General features: G+C 39.1%; 1 protein-coding gene across 1 annotated transcript; it reads left to right on the forward strand.

Annotated features, from left to right (window-relative positions):
- Positions 1-8373: 8373 nt before the first annotated feature.
- Positions 8374-11355, forward strand: LOC115207930 (homeobox protein Hox-C9a-like). The gene is made up of 2 exons (XM_029775526.1): positions 8374-9163; positions 10485-11355. Exons 1-2 carry the CDS (start codon positions 8593-8595, stop codon positions 10727-10729), a joined length of 816 nt encoding a protein of 271 aa, XP_029631386.1. The 5' UTR covers positions 8374-8592; the 3' UTR covers positions 10730-11355.

Raw genomic sequence — 11355 nt, forward strand, 5'->3', positions numbered from 1 at the left:
CCTTACAGTAGTGAATGCATACATTTCAGACATTTTTCCCCCGTACTGGTCCCCCGTGGGAATCGAACCCACAACCCTGGCGTTGCAAACACCATGCTCTACCAACTGAGCCACACATTGTTAATGTACTCAAATGGATGATTTAATAAAAAATAGGCTACATTATGGGCATTAGTCAGTAAAGAGTCAGGGCATCCTATAATTACAGATTTGTTGAAATGAAATTACCTCACATCTTAAAATACAGTTCCATTTTTAACATTTTTTGCCTTCCCAGAAGAGTGGAGGCATTTTAATGTCAATAATTTAAAAAAATGAGATGTTCGACTAGCAGGTGTCCACATACATTTGGTAATCTGGTCCATGTAATGAATACTTAAACACTTGGATCTATATTAAATAGGCAGTGATTTCACCTTAAACTAGGCCTACTAGGCAAATGGTGAACGTAGATTGGCTGATTCGCATTGATTATCAATATTCGTATCTACGTGCACATTCATCTGATTCCAGTTGTAATTCCTCTTAGCGCGTTGTTGAGTGTTTTAACACTCCCATGTGACTGAATAATATAGCCAATATAGCTGTAGCGGTGATAGAAGTCAAGGCCCCATGTTTACATGTCTTGCACTAGACTGTGGAGTTCACCAATGTTGCATGCGGTGTGGCCATTTCGTTTTCTTAGCAACCGCATGGTGCTCAAATGCACTGAAATGGGTGATGATGAACCAAAGTACAGCATCCTATCTATTTTAAGTATATTCGGCTGTATGTAATAATGCAAGAAACGTAAGAAAGTTTGTGTGTGTGTTGGTTCGATTGCATCTTCCCAATATTATATAAACGTTGTTATGTCAATTTGATTTCAGATCCAGATATTTTATTTAAGGAACTTGAAATGGAAAAGATCCATCCCTGAATCTTTTTAAGAGGATCTAAGGCCACCTTTAGACAAACACACAAATTCAGATCTTTTTTTCTCTCACTAATTGATCTTTTGACCAATCAGATCAGCTCTGAAAAAAATCCGATGTGAAAAGATTCGATGTGGTTGGTCAAAGTGGATATAAGATCAGAATTAGGTTGCCTGTCTAAACGCGTCCTTATATCTCTTATAATGTTGAGTTGATTGAAATGGAGTCAACACCTATCCTGGTTTATTTCAAGAAATCACATTGGACGCAAATGCTCAACGTTCACTGTTTATTTGTTCAGTTTAAGGTCACAAAAAAGGAAGAAAGGCTGACATGGATAATGTTACAACATGTGAAGGCTTACATGTATGTAGATCTGTAAATAAATAGAATATGAATGACGTATTAACAAGAGTGCAATACTAGTCCTACACGTCACAACTCAATAAAGCGCTAACTGGAACCCGGTATTTACATTTCTCCAAATGCGCTAGCGCGGCAGGCATAAATATGGGATAGGCCTACACACAAACATCTGGAATTATATATCCTATAAAACAACATTTGCATTCTGAAATATTCCATATGTCTGATTAACCGACTTATAGAACATAGAAATATAAATGTTACATTATCATTCATGTAAGCTACTGTATACTTACCATTGAGATGGTAATCACACTAATTCCTCATAAGAAAGAATATTTGATTTCTACGGAAGTTCTTTGCTATAGTTGGTACTAAAATGCAGAAAATGCACCATATTGCCTTACATAGTTTATTGCAACAACAACAAAAAACATTTTACAAAGTTTTTTTTATCAACCTTCCAGGCAATAAAGCACACTATATGAGTGATACCCTGTTGTATTTACAAATTAAACTATAGAATATACACTGAGTTTACAAAACATTAAGGACACCTGTTCTTTCCATGACATAGCCTGACCAGGTGAATCCAGGTGAAAGCTATGATCCCTTATTGATGTCACTTGTTAAATCCACTTCAATCAGTGTAGATGAAGGGGAGGAGACAGGTTAAAGAAGGATTTTTAAGCCTTGAGATAATTGAGACATGGATTGTGCATGAGTGCCATTCAGAGGGTGAACGGGCAAGACAAAAGATTGAAGTGCTTTTGAACGGGGTATGGTAGTAGGTGCTAGGCACACCTGTTTGTGTCAAGAACTGCAACGCTGCTGGGTTTTTCACGCTCAAGAGTTTCCTGTGTGTTTCAAGAATGGTCCACCACCCAAAGGACATCCAGCCTACTTGACACAACTGTAGGAAGCATTGGAGTCCACATGGACCAGCATCCCTGTGAAATGCTTTTGCCAGCTTGTAGAGTCCATGCCCCAATGAACTGAGGCTGTTCTGAGGGCAAAAGGGGGTGCAACACAATATTAGGAAGGTGTTTCTAATGCTTTGTACACTCAGCGTATATAACTTATGAAAATCTACCTCTTTAAAGAATATCTTAAAAAATCCCCATGCCAATGACACCTACTACCATACCCTGTTCAAAGGCACTTCATCTTTTGTCTTGCCCATTCACCCTCTGAATGGCACACATACACAATCCATGTCTCAATTGTCTCAAGGCTTAAAATGTATTCTTTAACCTGTCTCCTACCAGTGATCTACACTGAAGAAAAATGCACTTGTCTTTTCCTACTAGCACTAACTTTGCTGATAAATACTTTGTTGAGGGAAAATGTATTTGCTACAATTGTGATATGTTGTCTCACCTTGCTATCTTAATGAATGCAGATGCTAAATTACAAAAAATGTCAATTGAAAATGAATGTCCATTCACAGGAATACAAGGTATTGCTTTTTCAAATCAGGATTTTGTTTGTTACTAGTAGGCTAGTATTAGCCTATTATTACTAGTACCCATATGGTACTACTATAGTAGCAGTACTAGTATTAATAGTCGTATAGGTCTATAGTGGTTGGCTCCTTGTAATATATTATTTGAGAGGGGGCTCATTTGTCCATGAAGCTGTAATGTATGTGTAACAAGACCATAGGCCTACAGGTCACAATCAAAGAGCAGTCTTGGAGATATTTTTCACTATTTTGTTGCATTTTGCTGATACAGAGGAACATATGGATACTTTGCATGATATGCAGGCTATTTGCCTACCACCTATTCATATTTTGAGACATACGTTTACAGAATCTCTGCAATATCCCGACCACCAAGATCATAAGACAATGAAGATCATAATAATTGAAATTGAGATATAGACTAAGTTTAGGCTTATAGGAAATGCAAAGGGATTTTTTCCATCTACTTTTACGCATAACATACAGCATTTATGCACACGAATAGTGGCCAAAACCAAAAGCAATGCTCATGGTAAACGTTTGGCTTTGAGATACATTCTTGTTTATATATACAGTCGTGGCCAAAAGTTTTGAGAATGACACAAATATTAATTTCCACAAAGTTTGCTGCTTCAGTGTCTTTAGATATTTTTGTCAGATGTTACTATGGAATACTGAAGTATAATTACAAGCATTTCATAAGTGTCAAAGGCTTTTATTGACAATTACATTAAGTTGATGCAAAGAGTCAATATTTGCAGTGTTGACCCTTCTTTTTCAAGACCTCTGCAATCTGCCCTGGCATGCTGTCAATTAACTTCTGGGCCACATCTTGACTGATGTCAGCCAATTCCAGCATAACCAATGCTTGGCGTTTGTCAGAATTTGTGGGTTTTTGTTTGTCCACCCACCTCTTGAGGATTGACCTCAAGTTCTCAATGGGATTAAGTTCTTGAGAGTTTCCTGGCCATGGACCCAAAATATCTATGTTTTGTTTCCCGAGCCACTTAGTTATCACTTTTTCCTTATGGCAAGGTGCTCCATCATGCTGGAAAAGGCATTGTTCATCACAAAAGTGTTCCTGGATGGTTGGGAGAAGTTGCTCTCGGAGGATGTGTTGGTCAATTCTTTATTCATAGCTGTGTTCTTAGGCAAAATTGTGAGAGAGCCCACTCACCTGGCTGAGAGGCAAACCCACACATGAATGGTCTCAGGATGCTTTACTATTGGCATGACATAGGACTGATGGTAGCGCTCACCTTGTCTTCTCCGGACAAGCTTTTTTTCCAGATGCCCCAAACATCAGAGAAAATGACTTTACCCCAGTCCTCAGCAGTCCAATCCCTGTACATTTTGCAGAATATCAGTCTGTCCCTGATGTTTTTCCTGGAGAGAAGTGGCTTATTTGATGCCGTTCTTGACACCAGGCCATCCTCCAAAAGTGTCCGCCTCACTGTGCGTGCAGATGCACTCACACCTGCCTGCTGCCATTCCTGAGCAAGCTCTGTACTGGTGGTGCCCCGATCCAGCAGCTGAATCAACTTTAGGAGACGGTCCTGGCACTTGCTGGACTTTCTTGGGCGCCCTGAAGCCTTCTTCACAACAATTGAACCGCTCTCCTTGAAGTTCTTGATGATCGGATAAATGGTTGATTTAGGTGCAGTCTTACTGGCAGCAATATCCTTGCCTGTGAAGCCCTTTTTGGGCAAAGCAATGATGACGGCACGTGTTTCCTGGCAGGTAACATGGTTGACAGAGGAAGAACAATGATTCCAAGCACCACCCTCCTTTTGAAGCTTTCAGTCTGTTATTCGAACTCAATCAGCGTGATCTCAACTCAATCAGAGTGATCTCCAGCCTTGTCCTCGTCAACACTCACACGTGTTAACGAGAGAATCACTGACATGATGTCAGCTGGTCCTTTTGTGGCAGTGCTGAAATGCAGTGGAAATGTTTTTGGGGGGATTCAGTTCATTTGCATGGCAAAGAAGGACTTTGCAATTAATCGCAATTCATTTGATCCCTCTTCATAACATTCTGGAGTATATGCATATTGCCATCATACAAACTGAGGCAGCAGACTTTGTAAAAATTCATATTTGTGTCATTCTCAAAACTTTTGGCCACGACTGTACACTACCGTTCAAAAGTTTGGGGCCACTTAGAAATGTCCTTGTTTTTGAAAGAAAAGCACATTTTTTGTCCATTAAAATAACATCAAATTGGTCAGAAATACAGTGTAGACATTGTTAATGTTGTAAATGACTATTGTTGCTGGAAACGGCAGATTTTTAATGGAATATCTACATAGGCTTACAGAGGCCCATTGTCAGCAACCATCTGTTCCAATGGCACGTTGTGTTAGCTAATCCAAGTTTATCATTTCATTTTAAAAGTCTAATTGATCATTAGAAAACCATTTTGCAATTATGTTAGCACAGCAGAAAACGGTTGTCCTGATTAAAGAAGCAATAAAACTGGCCTTCTTTAGACTAGTTGAGTATCTGGAGCATCAGCATTTGTCTAGAAGGCCAGTATCCCGGAGTCGCCTCTTCACTGTTGGCGTTGAGACTGGTGTTTTGCGGGTACTATTTAATGAAGCTGCCAGTTGAGGACTTGTGAGGTGTCTGTTTCTCAAACTAGACACTCTAATATACTTGCCCTCTTGCTCAGTTGTGCACCGGGGCCTCCCACTTCTCTTTCTATTCTGGTTAGAGACAGTTTGCGCTGTTCTGTGAAGGGAGTAGTATACCGCGTTGTACGAGATCTTCAGTTTCTTGGCAATTTCTCGCATGGAATAGCCTTCATTTCTCAGAACAAGAATAGACTGACGAGTTTCAGAAGGAAGTTCTTTGTTTCTGGACATTTTTAGCCTGTAATCGAACCCACAAATGCTGATGCTCCAGATACTCAAATAGTCTAAAGAAGGCCAGTTTTATTGCTTCTTTAATCAGAACAACAGTTTTCTGCTGTGCTAACATAATTGCAAAAGGGTTTTCTAATGATCAATTAGACTTTTAAACTTTTAGACTTGGATTAGCTAACACAATGTGCAATTGGAACACATGAGTGATGATTGCTAATAATAGGCCTCTGTACCCTATATAGATATTCCATTAAAAATCTGCCGTTTTCAGCTACAATAGTCATTTACAACATTAACAATGTCTACACTGTATTTCTGATCAGTTTGATGTTAATTTAATGGACAAAAAAAATGTGATTTTCTTTAAAAAACAAGGACATTTCTAAGTGACCCCAAACTTTTGAACGGTAGTGTAGGTTAACAGTTCATCCAGATATTAGGCCTAGGCCTAAAATAATCAAAGGGGAGCAATTATCGATAATAACATAATATTTTGTATAGGCCTAGTCTTTCCAAAGTTGCATTTTGATTGGCTATTGACAGTTGCATTGAGAATAATATTGATATTATCTTATTCATAGAAAATAGTGCTACGCAGTAATTTCTCGTCTGCGTTAGTTGTTGTGTGTACTTGACGTCCGCTGATCATCATTGTTAACTTTGGTTCGCAGATGCCAGTAATAGATAGCAAGACAACCGATTATCTGGGCTTTACAACAGACACACCCTGTCGCCTGTCTTTATAACCATTTCCTTCTACTCATCAATTTTTGCAGATGAAGTCATGACCACCTCAGTCCATGACCTACAGTATACACCTATATTCGAACCCCTCTAGGCTACAAGTATAATCTGGATAGGAACCTACCAAATACTAATGTGTACATTTGAGTGTGATTGATAGGTCCACCAAATGAACATAAGCCTAGACCTACTTTTTCCAACATTTGGTGTTTGATATACCACTTAATATAGTTTTTTGATTATCAGCATGGCACAAGACTACATCGTGTCCAGCAAATTATATTTTAACATCTTAGGCTGATCATTTAACAAAGGCGATTGATTCAGTTTCAGATTGGAGAAGACGTCAATGTTTGTTTTTTTCTTTCGTTGACAACAGTCACAGAGTCGTAGCTAGTCTGGAGGCCTAGTTGTTAGGCTTATTGCATTGATTCATCGAAATGGCTTAATCCAGTTGGACATCTTTTCCATGAGGTTTCAAAAGACAGCATTGTAAAAATACAAGTGTTATTGCATTTGTAGTTTATTGCATTTCTGAATAGAAGGTGATTTGAGCCTTGGTATCCTATTTTCCGTGAAAAGAGAGAAACGCAGACTGACGTGTTGCGCCAAAAGGAATATTAGGCCTAGCCCAGACTGAATTACAATGACTGGTCATCCGACGCCCAGACACCGCACTGCGGAGTGTCCTAGAACATCATGCATGCCTCCTTGGCTTAGGAGAAGTTATCTGGCTAATTTCCTATAAATAGCCTATCATCTCCCCCAATGGATCATCATGAATAGTAGCCAATGTTACTAACACACCTATATAGATTTCCAGATGTAGGCTACCCATACCAAACGTTTCTTAAAGAGATCAGGTGACAATTGCAGGTTTGTTATTTTTGTAAGGTTATTCAATTGACTTCTTATGCTTTATTTTCCCTGATGACCACAACTTAAAGTGTGAGGTTGGGAGGTGCATGTGTAGTGGAGCATGCACACAAACTAGTGGGCGCGAAATAGCAAAGTCAACACCCAAGAGAGGAGAACAGTGTCACCCTTAACTGCACAGCAGATTTACCGCAATATTACCACTTAAACCCAACTTAAACTGTACTTACTCCACAAGGCACTCAGTCAAAATATTAATAGGGACTGACTAGCCTACATGATCAAAAATGCACTGTGTTGTGGTAGGTCTCCGTTATTTGCTGTTATCGACACACCGTCCAACCAACATTTTATTTTATGGATAGGCCTATGTCTAGGCCTACTCTGACTTGTCCCTCAGACCACGGATTCCCAACTCCTTTCTGATGCATATGTTTAGCATGTGATTTTTTTTCCTGCATTAAATTGTTGTGGAATGTTTTTTTTATATTGTAATTCTAGCAATAGTTGTAATTTGCTTCTTGTTCTTCGTCTATGTTGGATTTATGTTTATGCGATAATATGAATTAATCAGTTGTTTTTTATTAACGACACATTTATGAACAATCAAATGGTCCTCATAAACATTTATTGAGGGACATAAAAACACGAGCGGCCTCTATCCGAATTAGGCAACAGTGGTGGGCAAGAGTTCCGAATCTACACAGACACAAAGTTTTAGACTCCATTAACTGGTATTTTGTGTTTCTACAACATAAAAGCCTCATGTGAATCAAACATGTGGGTTATATTATTCTATTATTGGATCTTTAATCTCTTTTCGCTATTGTGCATGTTACAGCAATGTTATTACCACTGAAGTCCACGGTGCATTAAGATTGGAACAACTCTAAAGGAAAAAGGCATTCGTATTTTCCTAAATTGTTTTACTTTAAGAATATCCCTCAAATTTCAAAGTTATCATTCAGATTATGGTCGGCAAAGACAAATTACGTCGAGAAATAGGGTCTCGTGCTCTGTGATCGATGTACCTCATGCTCCAATACAAGGGGATATAGCCTACCGTTCTCCATTTTTTTAAGACAAAGAAAAACGAAAAAATGATAGGTGTTGAATCCGTCTTAACGATTGCTCATACAATAGAAATCCTATACATAAATAACATTCAAATGTCTGAGGTACATCACAGTCCTAGGAGTGCATGCGCATTAATCGACTGTATAATTTGGGGGTAAATATAATCACGTGTTCAGCGGTGGCCAATGAGAGTCGAAGAACCCCAGAATAAATAATTACCTGGCTTGATTGTTCTACGGGTAAGATTTGTTTTAAAGTACACATACAGTCTACATAATAATCGGATGCATGTTAAAGAGACGAGAGGCATCGTCATGTCGACCACGGGTCCCATAAACAATTATTATGTGGATTCTTTGATAAACCATGAGAGCGAGGATGTGCTGACATCGCGGTTCTCAGCCCCAGAGCTTCTCCCCACCGGTTCTCGACCGACGACACTAGCACCAGAGTGCTCCGAATATCCCTCCTGCAGTTTTGCGCCGAAACCTTCTGTCTTTACCTCCTCCTGGGGCCCAGTTCACCCCCAGTCTTCAGTGGTATACCACCCATACACCCACCAACCTCACATTGGAACGGACTCGAGGTATGTTCGCTCATGGCTAGAGCCCATATCTGGAACAATATCCTTCCCAGGCTATCCTGCGAACGGCAGACACTACGGACTCAAAACAGATGCTTTTCCTCAGCCCGGTGCTGGAGACTCCATCGCCTTTAACCGCCACGGATACCCGGATTATTTCTACAACACCTCCGTGGACATCCGAGACAAGACACAGCAGATCGTCCCGTCTCCAGAGTCGGAGGTTTCGGCTTCCGGAAAGCACAAAGACGGCAAGCCAGAATTCGACCCAAGTAAGTAGAAGCCATGGCAGTTTACGCTGTTTTACAACCGGCTATTGGAGTCGTTTGTTTGTGGGTGAGTTGGGGGTGTTCGTCTTCCATGGGGTTTTCGCTCCATGTCTGTTGTCCTACTATAAAACGAAATCTCCTTTCCCTTCCCTTTGAATGGAAGGGGAACTGGGGGCTGTCAGACAGTGTTAGACAGGACAAATGCCAATCCCCTTAAGGTTGTAAAATAGGAAGAAGCTATAAAACGGCTATAAAATGGGGAACTCTGGAAACAAGCTTTTCATTGGCGAGATTAGAATCTCTAGTAAACTCCACTGTCTTACATGGCCTAAACTTGTACGCAAAAGCATTTATTTTGTGCGTAAAAGCATATTTTATTTTACTTAGAAACATTTGCAGGATTTATACACAAGAGGTGTGGCCCTATTAATCATAGAATTTGTCTTCTAGTGGATTATTTATGAATAAATTATTATTACTGTAATTATTATTATTATTTGCCTTCTGGGTTAATAGCCTACGATTGAAATGCACATCCAAAGGCCCAAAAGGCTAATACAGCTTGTAGAAACGATCAAAAGTCCCCATAGATTTTATATGCAGTATGATTATAATAGCTCGGGGTTTTTTTTACATTTAATGTAAATCTATACTGGTTTATTGCCCCGTATTATTTAGTCAATAATGGCTTATTTCTCACGTGAATATTCATAGTTCTGATACAACCGAAGCCGAGTAGCCTAAGTCACAAAACATAACGTTGAGATGCAACCTATTAAGCGCGGACCACAACCATTGATATTGAAAGTTCCTCATATCAGTACTTAGAGAAACATGACAACAGCGAGCAAACTCCCTGCAATAAACACAGAACATAATATTTGAGGCCACAACAGGAATGCCAGGGTGAAATGCATCTAGCTGTCTCTGTTGCAGACCTGCCGAGACTTGAAGCTAAAGGCTTTTAAAATCATTTATGGGCCAATAAAACAAACGGGCGCACTCACAGTTTTACGACTCGGTACTTTTCTAGCACTGTTGACGCTCTTAAAATATGGATGTATATAAGAGAGATACTTATTTATAATTATTAAGGAAAACATTGTTGACACACTTGACAATGTACATGGATTATATTGAACCAGGCTTATTGTAGTTTTAGAAACCTGAAAATCAAGAGAGGTATGATGCTCTCTGTTTGGTTTATTGTGTGTTGAAGTGTTTATGATAATGCTTTTAAAGTAACTTGTAGTTTATAACACTGCAAAAGTTCATCAGAAGTGTTCAATGTATTTACTTTTTTATCTATCCTGTCATTTTACAGGCAACCCGGTGGCGAATTGGATACACGCTCGTTCAACAAGGAAGAAACGGTGTCCATATACAAAATATCAGACTCTCGAACTCGAAAAGGAGTTTTTGTTCAATATGTACCTTACCAGGGACCGTCGATATGAGGTCGCTCTGGTCCTTAATTTGACCGAGAGACAGGTCAAAATATGGTTCCAGAATCGGCGGATGAAGATGAAGAAAATGAATAAAGAGAAGACAGAAACCAATGAGCCGTAACGTGCCCTATGAGAAGGTTTTGATTTAAAAACAGCTCCTATGGACACATTGACTCGTACACATTCAGAAAAATGCCACTCATGGACTGTGGGCAATGGTCTCTCCTCTTGATAGATACTATTTTCCTTTTTTATCTGATATAATTAGGCCTATTATTGGCAAAGTAGCACAGCGCAACTTAGGCCCACGTCTCAATATGAATGTATGCAGCTTGTTTAGACTATTTATTCGTTATTAGGCCTACTGTTTCATGTCAAGACCCACGAATGGGATATTGGTAAAGAAAGGTAGCCTGTAAGGTGAAGTTGGATAACTATGCGTGAATGGTGTTTCATCTGTTCACGTGTATAACAAAACCTGGGTATTTTTGTACATGTTGCGTCTTATTCAAGTGTAAATTTGTGTTTTGTACACGAAAATGCATCAAGGTACATGGAACGTTTGTCTGTGTTTACGTCAGTGAATATATATTTAGTTGTAGCCTGTATGTTCTTAAATATTTTTTTTCTCTCAACACTTGAACTTTATACTGTATACTGTAGATTTTGGTCATCTTTAAATATAACCCAAATAATCAAATTTTCTGTATTTGTTATGTCATTCTTATTAAAACGTTTAAAAAACTC

This window comes from Salmo trutta, chromosome 14 (assembly GCF_901001165.1).
Source record: "Salmo trutta chromosome 14, fSalTru1.1, whole genome shotgun sequence".
NCBI classification, from domain to species: domain Eukaryota; kingdom Metazoa; phylum Chordata; class Actinopteri; order Salmoniformes; family Salmonidae; genus Salmo; species Salmo trutta.